At 38.9% G+C, this 14,555-nt stretch overlaps 1 protein-coding gene across 2 annotated transcripts in view; it reads left to right on the plus strand.

Annotated features, from left to right (window-relative positions):
• The window catches only part of LOC117553397 (apoptosis-stimulating of p53 protein 2-like), a 43,864-nt gene extending 33,697 nt beyond the window's left edge, over positions 1–10,167 (plus strand). For both annotated transcript variants that reach the window (XM_034227299.1, XM_034227300.1), the window contains exons 15-18: positions 3,271–3,404; positions 4,851–5,017; positions 5,937–6,136; positions 8,729–10,167. In XM_034227299.1, the coding sequence (XP_034083190.1) occupies positions 3,271–3,404; positions 4,851–5,017; positions 5,937–6,136; positions 8,729–8,770 (543 nt within the window). In that variant the 3' untranslated portion in view covers positions 8,771–10,167. The remainder of the gene's footprint in view (positions 1–3,270; positions 3,405–4,850; positions 5,018–5,936; positions 6,137–8,728) is intronic.
• The last annotated feature ends 4,388 nt before the right edge of the window (positions 10,168–14,555 follow it).

Here is a 14,555-nt window from a genome sequence, read left to right on the forward strand (position 1 = left end):
TCCCGTCGGGGTCTTTTTTGTGATTTAACATAATTTATTTTGTACTTGAGGTTAGATTGAGTATAACAGCGAATGATCTACAGGCAGTACATACAGAGGTCAGAAGTAGTGGAGTACAAATACTTTGTTACTGTACTTGAGTACATGTTTCTGGTATCAGTACTTTACTCCACTACTTATTTTTCTGATGACTTTTTACTTCTTACATTTTGAACCCAAATACCTGTACTTTCTACTTCTTACATTTTGAACACAAATACCTGTACTTTCTACTTCTTACATGTTGAACACAAATACCTGTACTTTCTACTTCTTACATGTTGAACACAAATACCTGTACTTTCTACTTCTTACATTTTGAACACAAATACCTGTACTTTCTACTTCTTACATGTTGAACACAAATACCTGTACTTTCTACTTCTTACATGTTGAACACAAATACCTGTACTTTCTACTTCTTACATGTTGAACACAAATACCTGTACTTTCTACTTCTTACATGTTGAACTCAAATACCTGTACTTTCTACTTCTTACATGTTGAACACAAATACCTGTACTTTCTACTTCTTACATGTTGAACCCAAATACCTGTACTTTCTACTTCTTACATGTTGAACTCAAATACCTGTACTTTCTACTTCTTACATGTTGAACTCAAATACCTGTACTTTCTACTTCTTACATGTTGAACACAAATATCTGTACTTTCTACTTCTTACATGTTGAACACAAATACCTGTACTTTCTACTTCTTACATGTTGAACACAAATACCTGTACTTTCTACTTCTTACATGTTGAACTCAAATACCTGTACTTTCTACTTCTTACATGTTAAACACAAATACCTGTACTTTCTACTTCTTACATGTTGAACACAAATACCTGTACTTTCTACTTCTTACATGTTAAACACAAATACCTGTACTTTCTACTTCTTACATTTTGAACACAAATACCTGTACTTTCTACTTCTTACATTTTGAACACAAATACCTGTACTTTCTACTTCTTACATGTTGAACCCAAATACCTGTACTTTCTACTTCTTACATGTTGAACCCAAATACCTGTACTTTCTACTTCTTACATGTTGAACACAAATACCTGTACTTTCTACTTCATACATGTTGAACTCAAATACCTGTACTTTCTACTTCTTACATTTTGAACACAAATACCTGTACTTTCTACTTCTTACATTTTGAACACAAATACCTGTACTTTCTACTTCTTACATGTTGAACACAAATACCTGTACTTTCTACTTCTTACATGTTGAACACAAATACCTGTACTTTCTACTTCTTACATGTTGAACACAAATACCTGTACTTTCTACTTCTTACATGTTGAACACAAATACCTGAACTTTCTACTTCTTACATGTTGAACACAAATACCTGTACTTTCTACTTCTCACATGTTGAACACAAATACCTGTACTTTCTACTTCTTACATGTTGAACACAAATACCTGTACTTTCTACTTCTTACATGTTGAACACAAATACCTGTACTTTCTACTTCTTACATGTTGAACTCAAATACCTGTACTTTCTACTTCTTACATGTTGAACACAAATACCTGAACTTTCTACTTCTTACATGTTGAACTCAAATACCTGTACTTTCTACTTCTTACATGTTGAACTCAAATACCTGTACTTTCTACTTCTTACATGTTGAACACAAATACCTGTACTTTCTACTTCTTACATGTAGAACACAAATACCTGTACTTTCTACTTCTTACATGTTGAACACAAATACCTGTACTTTCTACTTCTTACATGTTGAACTCAAATACCTGTACTTTCTACTTCTTACATGTTGAACACAAATACCTGTACTTTCTACTTCTTACATGTTGAACACAAATACCTGTACTTTCTACTTCTTACATGTTGAACACAAATACCTGTACTTTCTACTTCTTACATGTAGAACACAAATACCTGTACTTTCTACTTCTTACATGTTGAACTCAAATACCTGTACTTTCTACTTCTTACATGTAGAACACAAATACCTGTACTTTCTACTTCTTACATGTTGAACACAAATACCTGTACTTTCTACTTCTTACATGTTGAACTCAAATACCTGTACTTTCTACTTCTTACATGTAGAACACAAATACCTGTACTTTCTACTTCTTACATGTAGAACACAAATACCTGTACTTTCTACTTCTTACATGTTGAACACAAATACCTGTACTTTCTACTTCTCACATGTTGAACTCAAATACCTGTACTTTCTACTTCTTACATGTTGAACTCAAATACCTGTACTTTCTACTTCTTACATGTTGAACTCAAATACCTGTACTTTCTACTTCTTACATGTTGAACTCAAATACCTGTACTTTCTACTTCTCACATGTTGAACACAAATACCTGTACTTTCTACTTCATACATGTTGAACTCAAATACCTGTACTTTCTACTTCTTACATGTTGAACTCAAATACCTGTACTTTCTACTTCTTACATGTTGAACTCAAATACCTGTACTTTCTACTTCTCACATGTTGAACTCAAATACCTGTACTTTCTACTTCTCACATGTTGAACACAAATACCTGTACTTTCTACTTCTCTCATTTTCCAAACAGCTGGTTCCTTTAGTCTGAATGTGTGTTTGGTGGCGTGATCATTATTCTTCAGAGTCATTGCGTGCCTATTGATTTGAACACGATCCGTGTATCCATCATTTCCTGGTCTTCTCTAAAGAAGAGGGACCAATGGAAACGTTGTCATGTTGCCGTTGTTCAGCATGGAAACATTCATTAGCTAACAATGACATTATTGTTCTATTAATATAAAGGGAGGTCAGGTACTCTTTAAAAGCAGCTGCTAGTTATGGGTACTTTTTACTGAAGTACATTTCAAAGCCTCTTTACTTTGACTTGAGTAAAGAAGTTTAGTCAGTACTTCTACTTTAACCAGAGTATTTTTAAACACTAGTATCTGTACTTCTACTTGAGTAAAGGATGTGTGTACTTTTGACATCTGTAATAATTGACATCATGGCAGTTAAACATGTTGGTTTGTGGTTGATGATGCTGTATTTAAATGTGTTTTTTCTGGTACAATTGAATGTGACTTTTAAAATCTATTAAAATGTTCATTTGTATTTTTAGGGTAACAATTTAGACGATGTGACTGCTGGGAATGTTTGGAACATGTTGTGTTTCAAATGTATTGAATATTGCGCTGAAATGAATGACTCCAATGCGTCCTCCCCTGTGCGTCCTGCAGGTGGAGGACCCCAGCATGCCGAACGATGAGGGAATCACCGCGCTGCACAACGCCGTCTGTGCCGGACACACGGAGATCGTCAAGTTTCTGGTTCAGTTTGGAGTCAACGCCAACGCTGCCGACAGCGACGGGTGGTGAGTGTTATCAGAAACAAAATCACTGTCATCTTCAGTCAAATCAGAAGGTGTTAACTTTAGTCCAAGAAATATATTAGATTTAGAAGTTATTATTCCTTTACAGCAGCTGACATCTCATGCATGCTTATTTCCATTTGAGTGGTCATTAATCCGTTGCTACTTTTCATGAAGGTAGCAGCATTATAGAGAGATTTGGTTCCTAATGTTCATCCTCCTCAAAGCTCTGAAATGCTCCTTTACACTGGAAACAATGCTTCAAAAACAAGTAAAAGATAATGAATGCAAGGAGTTTCCATCTGTAACAAGTAAACAAATCTACAAATAGATCAAGTGGGCGGTTTTGGCGCAGTGGTTAGAGCGTTGATCATCAGATTAAGGGGCCGTTGGTGAACTGCGTCCGGCCGTTGTGTCCTTGGGCAAGACACTCTACCCGCGTTTGCTCCTGTGGGTAATGTCCACAGTATTGACATTTGCATGTCTAATATGTGTAATATGTAATTGTAAAGCGCTTTGAGCACCTGTAAAAGCGCTCTAATTAAAAAATGTAATCCATTATTATTATTATTATTAAGTGAAAATTCGCTCGCTAAGATTTCCCGATATATAATGCGATATTTAATTAAATGAGATCTTGAAATTAGCTGGGAAAACAGTTTTGAACTATAAATGCTGTGTTACAAAAGAAGCCAAAAATGATCAAAAATAGTATTTTCCGCTCAAAAGTAGTTTTAGATTTTTCACCTGACATGTGATCCCCTTCATTTCAGGCGCATTTATCTTATTTCAAGTTGTATAATTGTGACTCTTACTAGAAATAAGATTACAAATAGTTATTTAAGAGAAAATGTGACTTTTGAGTTAGCTGGAGTGTTATTTCTGCATCTGAGGAAACCCTGCATCTATTTGAATCTCCGCACAAATCTTCAGAGTCGAGGCGAAGGTGCAGACCTCTGGGTTTAAAGGTCACCTATTATGCAAAATCCACTTGTTCATGTCTCTTCTACATCAACATGTGTCCCCTCTAAAATATAATAACCTGTCTGAAAATGAGCTGATCAGATTTTGGCCACTTTATGATGTCATAACGATGTTTTGTCTTGTGTAACCATTAGCCAATCAGCAACCAAGGTAACCCCCCCCCCCCACCTTATCACCTGAATCTCCTCCTAGAGCACCATTGAGTTCTTTGTAACCAAATCTCTCTCAGAGGGGCGTGGGGAGGGGCTCCTTATTTTCATCTAAAGTAACAGACAGAGAATCAGCACTTTGGAAACAGGGCTGAAACAGAGGGGATTATGGGTAATGCTGCAATGATCTGTTTGGTGTTTCAGCCAATCAGAGACATGTTCTGTGTATATCCGAGACCTATAATATATTGATGAAAAACAGTAGAATAGGAAGACAATTTAAGTTGTTTCCCATACTCCTCCCCTCCCCTCTCAGGACCCCCCTCCACTGCGCCGCCTCCTGTAACAACGTGCAGGTCTGTAAGTTCCTGGTGGAGTCGGGCACGGCGGTGTTCGCCACCACGTACAGCGACATGCAGACGGCTGCCAACAAATGTGAGGAGATGGAGGACGGATACGCCCAGTGCTCGCAGTTCCTCTACGGTGAGAAAACAATTCACTGCAGGATAGTTAGAATGGTTCAATGCTAACATGCTAACAGCAAATAGAATAGGACAGAGCTGCAGAAAAGTGGATTTTAGCTACAGCAATAGAATATATATGATTCTGAAATGGGCAATTATACAGCGAGATTACTTTCACTTTTGGTACTTCAAGTATATTTTGATGCCAGTACTTTTTTGGTTTTACTTAAGTAAGATTATGACTTTCACTTGTAATAGAGTATTTTTACTATTCTGTATCACTACTTGTACTTGTAGGTTTACTCGTCGTCCCCAGGGTCTGACCCAAATCTGCTGAGGCAGCTTTTAGTTTTTATGCTCCGCAGATTTGGAACAAACTTCCTTTCTTTTAGATCAAGGCTGAAAACCTCGTTCTTTAATGCTGCTTTTCCAGAGGTCCTTTAACGATGTTTTTATGTTTCATCACTGCGCTCCTTGCAGCATTATGTGTATTAACAATGTCTATTTTTAACTAATTTCTCTTTTATGGATTATCTTTTTGTTCAATTAATGTTGTTAGTAATTATGAGGTGTTATTGCTGTTTTGTAAAGCACTTTGAATTGTGTCTGCAACGTGCTTTATAAATAAACTAACCTTCACCTTAACCGCTGCTTCCAGGTGGTTTCAGGGGTTACTCCACCAAACTTTTAATACTACTCTCTGACCGAAAGCAAATAATAATAAAGAGATATATATGATATCAGTCACCTCTGTGGAAACATTGGTATAACTGCCTTTTTAAATTTATATTTGAGTGTTGTATGTCTTTTAAAAATGGACCTAGAGTCTCTTCAATAAAGATGATGATGATGATGATGATGATGATGATGATGATGATGATGATGATGATATAGCTCCAACAGTTCATTCCCCTCCTCTGTGTTCGTATCCCTCGCAGGCGTCCAGGAGAAGATGGGCGTGATGAACCGCGGCGTGGTCTACGCTCTGTGGGACTACGAGGCGCAGAGCGAGGACGAGCTGGGCTTCAGCGAGGGCGACTGCATGACGGTGCTGCGGCGGGACGAGGAGGCGGAGACCGACTGGTGGTGGGCCAGGTGTGCAGACCACGAGGGGTACATCCCCCGAAACATGCTGGGGGTGAGGAACTGCACTGAGATCATCTGCTAATAGATTAGATTGCCTTATTGTCATTACATAATGCAAGCAGAGTGTAATGAAATGAAGAGGGTCCAACCAGAGTGCAAACAGTCAGTTATATACACATCTATCAGCAGTCTGTACACAATAAATGCACTATACAAATATACAAGTAAAGTTATATAGATGTAAAATGTATAAATACAAATAAATGAGGCATATATACAGCAGTATATGTGACCCGCTCTATCGAAATCAGTCGGAAGTCGCAACGGCTCATTTCAAAATAAACGTGGATTTGCGTAAAAAACTAGTTTTTCGGGGTTCGGTGTTTTGTTTGATTTTAAATAAACAAAGTCTTGGCTTTCAGAATATAAAACTTTTATTTCCAAAATCACACGATAAATACATGTTTGAAGCTTGTAAAGGGAAGATGACAGCTCTCACTCGCACCCTGCTGTTCCGCAGCGCCTCCCCCCCTCCCTCCGGCTGACATTATGAATGTAAGGCATATAGTAATCATAGATAACACGGCAGGGTCCGTTACAGTTTGTTTTCATCTGATTTCAAATAAACAAAGTCTTGGCTTTCAGAATATTAAACTTGTTTCGACAAATTCAGATGATAAATACAGCTTTGAAGCTTCGGCATAATTACAAGCGGAGAACGGAGTAGCTTGACGTCACAGCAGGCGTAACAACAGCCGGTGTTTCTCCTGAGGGTTTTCCCCGGGAAACAAACACAATACACACAAACGCAAAAATACACAAACACACACTCGCGAGCTTCCCCCAGACCAGCGATCCAAACGAAAATATTTTCCCTCCGTACTACTTTGATAATTTGCTAATAATCAATCAGATCGATGGATTCCAGAGAAGAGGAAACTGACAGTCTTTATATAATGTGACATATTCCGCTTAATATTTGGAGTACAAAAACAATCCTGATATCATGAGAAAGCTGGGAACCTCCTCTTTCCAGCAGTGTATACAACTCAAAATGTGTCTTCGGGTCAGTGCGACTGATTTCGATGGAGCAGGTCACAAATGTGTAAAGATCAACGCGCTTCAGCATGTCTAATAGAAGACATATACTGTATATAGAATATAGACATAAAGCAGTTTATGCAAATGATTTTAAGCTGAAGCTATTAGGAGATTATATTTTCAGATTGTAACCCTTCTGCGAATTGTATAGATTTAATTCCTTTTCATAGAATAGTAACAATGTTGTCAAAGAAAATAGACATGCAGAAGACTGTAGGTCTTTATGGTGGACTACTAGTCAAAGTTACTGTCACTTTCAGTTTAAAGGTCCCATGTCATGCTTTTCCGGTTATTACCCGTCCCCTTGTGTGTTATGAAGGTTTTTCTGCATGTAAACGGTCTGCAGAGTCAAAACCCTCAAAGTACACCCTGTAGCGAGTAAAACTCTAACACAGAAAATACCTGTCTATGCTGCCCCAGAACGCCTCGTTGGAGATTTCTCTTTTTCCATTGTTTGCTTCCTGGGTACTGTGACGTGCCCATACCCAAATGGACCAATCCGTGGAGCCGTTACGTTACGTCCGCGGAGCTGTTACGTTAACACACACACACTCAATCTTTTCTCAGCTGCAGCTCTGCCGATTTCTCCTCCCTGAGACGGCGGGACGCAGCGAGGCTGTGAGTCGGTGTGTGAGCACACCGGTTTCGGGCTGGGTTTCGCTTTGTCTCGCTGTCTCACAGACGGCCACTGGGCTCACAGGGAGGAGGGGGGGCAGAAGCTCCAACAAACCATTTGATAGAGAGTGAATACTCATACTATACAGAGATGCTGTATGAGAAACCAATGTGAGTTTGGAACATTGCACAATATACATTTATTTTAATAGACCTCAACAATGGAATTATGATCAGTAGAAATGGCCATGACATGGGACCTTTAAGTACATTTCGAAGCCTGTAATTATTTCCAATGATGTTTCCTGGAAATATCTATATATTTAGGCCTAATAATAGGGAAATAAAAACATTTGGCACCAACAATGTTTAAGTCTAAAAACCCACATGTGCAGATTTGACCAGGTTCATGACATTCACACATACATTTTCTGACATATTTGATGACCGTCATGTCTGTGAAAACTGATCAATTATAATTCCACAGTTGCATAATATAGGATATAATAGGATTTATTATTTTCTAAATCAGTCATTTTCATTTGTATACAATGTTTATGTGCATGTCAATGGTCTGCAAAGGCTAACATCCCAAAGTTTTCCTCCAGAGGGACTTTCTATCCCACACAAATAAAGAGCTTTTTGAACATTAAGGCATGGAGACATGTCACAGTAGAGACACACAATATAATATGAACCTGGAAATGAGTTTCATCGGGCCCCTTTAAAAGAAAATGGATAATGACTTTCGTCTCTGTCCATTCATCTCTACAGGAGATTGACCCAGTTTCCTTGTGTGTAATTTCCATGGGTTCAATCGAGTTTCAAATCAGCTCTGAGAATCCTGTTACTCAACAGTCTTATTTCAGTGTTTCAATGTTATCTTAATGGTTATTTAATGGGAACTATTTTCCCTTTTATTTCCCAGCTGTATCTGAGGATCAAGCCGCGGCAGAGGAGCCTCGCCTAACGTACGGCCGACAAATCTTCAGAAGAACCAAAACGTTGTGAGAAGGGGTTTCAAAACCTCTGGACTCAAGGTGGTTGGTGAAAAGAAAAGAAAAAGAGAGACAGATGTTTCCTGAACTGCCATTAAAACCTGTTTTGGTTTTTCAACTTCAGCACAAAGAATGTCACGATGAACTGCCGAAGACACAGAAGATACAACAAAAGCTTCCTGTGGTGATAATGAACAGATTTAGACTTTGACAATGCGTGAAATTCATTTTGTTTTCTGTCACAAAGCCTCAAAATGTGAAGATTTGTTCAGGTTCATCTTGTACATCCTTATTTCTTATTTAAGATTTCATTTTATTTTATTAAATAGCGACAGTCGACATGAAGAGAAAAGGAGGACCAACAATTGTCCCAAAGCTTGAATTCAAATACAGGAAGTGGCACTTAAACCAAAAGTCCACCATTTATTTATTTTTCGACTTTTTTGAAGTATTTAAAATTACGATCCCTTGATTTTAATAAAGCATCCACTAGTTTGAACAAATGAAGCAAATATTTAAATGATGACACACATTTAAGAGGTGTTGTTTGTATTGTATGTAGCCCCAAAGTCCCCCCAAAATGATTTATAAATGTGTGGACAAGACAATCACTTGTGAACGACATCATAATTTGAGGGGACAAAAAACTTGTAGTTACAAAATAGAAACTTGTTCGAACACGAAAGTAAATAGTGTGAAAATGGAAGCTACTAGTTCTAACCGGATAATACAGAATTAAAATAACCCTTTGTTTCTTTGGGGCTCTGTCGTACAAATAATGATTATCTTGGTCATGTGTTTTTTTTTCTTCACATTTGCGAATTCAATCAAATCTTAGACAATTACATGGGTTCAAAGTTAGTTGATATTTACGTTCCCCGATCTTTGTGTTGAAGAAAAGCACTTGTTTTAAAAGACAATAACATTGTTTTATTGTCTTTTAAATTGTATTTATATTAGTGTTTTTTTTACAACTGTTTGTCACCTAACAACTTAAGCCAGATACATTTATCTTTCATTTATTTTATCAATTCTGATCCCATATCAATCTTTTTTGTTAGAACCGAGGACTTTTCTACAAACGCCTGAAATGTGGAAGCTCTGTGTTTTCTTTTGGATAATTACATTTTCCAAAATAAAAGCCTGATCTGCTCAAATCACGTCCAAAGCTCAGTAAATCAGAGGATGCACGTTTTAATGTTTGATTCAGCCAGGCTAGCAGTTTCCACCTGCTTCCTGTCTTTGTGCTAAGCTAAGCTAAACACACGTTGGACCTTTCTCTGCTCTGGAAACACAGATATGAAACTGATATCTTCATGTCTGGGAAATACAAAGATGATTTTTCTAAATAAAATGATATTTACAACTTCTCAATGTGTCTTTGTTAACCCAAGAAATATAAATAATTTAAAGAGGTACCTTTATGCTTGTTGGTGTGTTCCCTTTCCTATAGTGTGTTGTATAGGTTTTAGTGCATGTAAAGGGGCTGCAAAGGCTAACATCCCTGTCCCCCCCTTTGCCTGAAACGCCTCCATTGGACTCCTTTGTTTACTTCCCTAACATAGTGACATCAATATGTAACACTGGTGCTTCTATTGGCTAGCGCTCCAACACATTGTACGTGATAAGGGTTGAGGGGCGTGACATCTCTAAGCGGTTGGCCAATCACAACAGAGCCGGCCAGCTAACCAATCAGAGCAGACTGTGCTCTGGTTTCAGACAGAGGGTGAAAAGAGGTGCTGCAGCACAGGCAGTATGAGAACAATAAAGAGCTTTTTGAACATTGAAGCATGGAGACATGTCACAGTAGAGACACTACATACTGATATACACCTGAACATCAGCAGGAGAGGACTCTTTAAAGTAGAGACATTCCATACTGATATACACCTGAACATCAGCAGGAGAGGACTCTTTAAAGTAGAGACACTACATACTGATATACACCTGAACATCAGCAGGAGAGGACTCTTTAAAGTAGAGACATTCCATACTGATATACACCTGAACATCAGCAGGAGAGGACTCTTTAAAGTAGAGACACTACATACTGATATACACCTGAACATCAGCAGGAGAGGACTCTTTAAAGTAGAGACACTACATACTGATATACACCTGAACATCAGCAGGAGAGGACTCTTTAAAGTAGAGACACGACATACTGATTTACACCTGAACATCAGCAGGAGAGGACTCTTTAAAGTAGAGACACTCCATACTGATATACACCTGAACATCAGCAGGAGAGGACTCTTTAAAGTAGAGACACAACATACTGATATACACCTGCACATCAGCAGGAGAGGACTCTTTAAAGTAGAGACACAACATACTGATATACACCTGAACATCAGCAGGAGAGGACTCTTTAAAGTAGAGACACTACATACTGATATACACCTGAACATCAGCAGGAGAGGACTCTTTAAAGTAGAGACACTACATACTGATATACACCTGAACATCAGCAGGAGAGGACTCTTTAAAGTAGAGACACTACATACTGATATACACCTGAACATCAGCAGGAGAGGACTCTTTAAAGTAGAGACAGTCCATACTGATATACACCTGAACATCTGCAGGAGAGGACTCTTTAAAGTAGAGACACTACATACTGATATACACCTGAACATCAGCAGGAGAGGACTCTTTAAAGTAGAGACACTACATACTGATATACACCTGAACATCAGCAGGAGAGGACTCTTTAAAGTAGAGACACGACATACTGATATACACCTGAACATCAGCAGGAGAGGACTCTTTAAAGTAGAGACATTCCATACTGATATACACCTGAACATCAGCAGGAGAGGACTCTTTAAAGTAGAGACACTACACACTGATATACACCTGAACATCAGCAGGAGAGGACTCTTTAAAGTAGAGACACTCCATACTGATATACACCTGAACATCAGCAGGAGAGGACTCTTTAAAGTAGAGACACTACATACTGATATACACCTGCACATCAGCAGGAGAGGACTCTTTAAAGTAGAGACACTACATACTGATATATACCTGAACATCAGCAGGAGAGGACTCTTTAAAGTAGAGACACTACATGCTGATATGAACCTGAACATCAGCAGGAGAGGACTCTTTAAAGTAGAGACACGACATACTGATATACACCTGCACATCAGCAGGAGAGGACTCTTTAAAGTAGAGACACAACATACTGATATACACCTGCACATCAGCAGGAGAGGACTCTTTAAAGTAGAGACACTACATACTGATATACACCTGAACATCAGCAGGAGAGGACTCTTTAAAGTAGAGACACTACATACTGATATACACCTGAACATCAGCAGGAGAGGACTCTTTAAAGTAGAGACACTACATACTGATATACACCTGAACATCAACAGGAGAGGACTCTTTAAAGTAGAGACACTACATACTGATATACACCTGAACATCAGCAGGAGAGGACTCTTTAAAGAAATATCAGAAGGAATATGTTTCAGTCATGTTGTTTCAATGGTTTATTTATTAGTTTGAGGGACTGTCAGGAAAAACAAACTGATAAATCCACTCCTTCATGTTGAAATGTCCAGCGTCCTCGTCTTCATCGTTCTGCAGAATCAGCAGATCAACACCGCCGTCAACACACATGCAGAACCAGAATACAAAGTGCAAAGTCAACAATATTTTGACAGTAAGCCGTTTCAAATGCTACCCAGGATCCATGGAAAGTACATTCGATATTTAGATTTACAATTGCACAGAACCTCAGAAAAATAAAATAAAATCCACACTGTATATTGTTTTATACTTTAAATGAAAATATTAGAGTTTATTCTGCCAGTCAGAGAGCATGCAGGTTATGAGTCGCTGCAATAAGCTGCCTGGTACATCAAACCCTACTAAAACATCAACGGATAGACGGAACAAACCGGAAACCAAAATGCAAATATTTCCGTGTCAGCCATTTGTAAATGCAGATACTGAACAACAGTTCAAAAAGCAACTTGAGTTTAAGAGCTGAACGGACGGCAGGAATTTGTACAAAGTGAACATAAGGCTGTAAAGTAGAAAACCAACGCTTTTTCTCCAAAACCACTTCTCAGCTGCATTGTTTCATTCCCCATAAATAACGGATGCTTAAAACCTCCTACGACATTTCATCAATAAGTCAACCTCCCAAAATGGTGATTATTGTGGAAAAAAGACTGGTTTCTAAGAGCCTATAAATGATCCAGATGAACGGACAGAAAGGATTCAACAAAATGATTAAAAGTGAATAAAGTGCAAAAGAACGGAGTAAATGAAATGAGCTAGTAGGGTCTCTTTTAGATTGCAGTATATAATGATATACTTCTTTAAAAAATCCTGTTGAATCTCATCAGTCTGAACTCTTGTGGTTTGTTCGGAGCACTGCAGGTGTCAGGAGTCATTTTGATTTAAAGGTCCCGTGTCATGGCCATTTCTACTGATCATAATTCCATTGTTGAGGTCTACTAGAATAGATTTACATTGTTCAATGTTCCAAACTCACATTGGTTTCTCACAGCATCTCTGTATAGTATGTGTATTCACTCTCTGTCCTAAACGGCTTGTTGGAGCTCCTGCCCCCCCCCCCCCTCCTGGATGTCCAACCTGCCTGTCAGCCTTCCATCTGTGCACAAACTTATCTCGTGCCCTCATTGGTCATGTGCGCGTTCGTGTGTGTTGGAGGAGGGGCTCTGTAAGGAAGTCTGAAGGAAGTGGCAGATTTGTTCCGGCTGTGTAATTTCAAATTCTAGCGCACTCGAGCTGCTTTCTTCAGAATTACCTACCCCACCTTTAGAGTATTGATGACGTTAGAAAGTATTTAGCAGATTAATGAAACTAAAAGTAAAGTAAATACCAGTAGCTTCAAACACCTCAGTATTAAAATCCACCTTTAAGTGCATTTCATATTCCTACATTAACTTGGTGCTGATCATAATATACAATATCCACACAAACTGTCAGAAAATGACCCCTGACCCCACCTCGCTCTGCGGATTACGGTGTTTTGCAGTTTACGGGCTGAAACATGCAAAGCCATCATTACTGTATGATCCTAAATGTTTGATGGGACGACACCTCAGAAAAAAGAATCCAACTCCGAATGGAAATAATCCCCCTCTTCAGATTTCAAATAAAGTCTTAGGGTACATTCAGAGCTCAGCACAGATCCAGAGTCACATCGTCTTCTTCATCCCTCCTCAAACACCCCCTCCCAAAATAAATAATCCTTCAGTCTTCTCATGACAGCCGCACGAGAAAAAGAGCGTCCTAAATCAAAACCGTGGCACAACATCAGATTAAGCATCCGGGTTTAAACCCACTGAGGTCAGGCAGCTTTAACTCAAGACACAAGCGTCTGCTGTGAAGAAGAAGAAGAAGAAGAAGAAGAAGAAGAAGAAGATGATGATGATGATGATGATGATGATGGCTGACTCTTTGACAGAAGTGTAGATCCAGGAGGGGGGGATTAATACGGTGACATGTGGCGGGGGGAGTGAAGCCGCTCAGCTTCGATGACGTCTGAGCGGTCAGAGTTCTCACGTAGCTCAACATCTGTCAGATCGGGGGTTTAATGCTCCTGCTGGTTCTGGTCGTGGTTCTGGTTCTGGTCGTGGTTCTGGGAAGGGGGAAGTAGGCGGGTCACGTGACCAATGCCCTTGGTGACCCCCTCCCTGAAGAGGAGTTTAGCGCCCAGACGCAGGTACTCGGGATGTTTGATGAAGCAGAAACGAACCACGGCTCTCT

Source organism: Gymnodraco acuticeps, unplaced genomic scaffold (genome assembly GCF_902827175.1).
Source record: "Gymnodraco acuticeps unplaced genomic scaffold, fGymAcu1.1, whole genome shotgun sequence".
NCBI lineage: Eukaryota > Metazoa > Chordata > Actinopteri > Perciformes > Bathydraconidae > Gymnodraco > Gymnodraco acuticeps.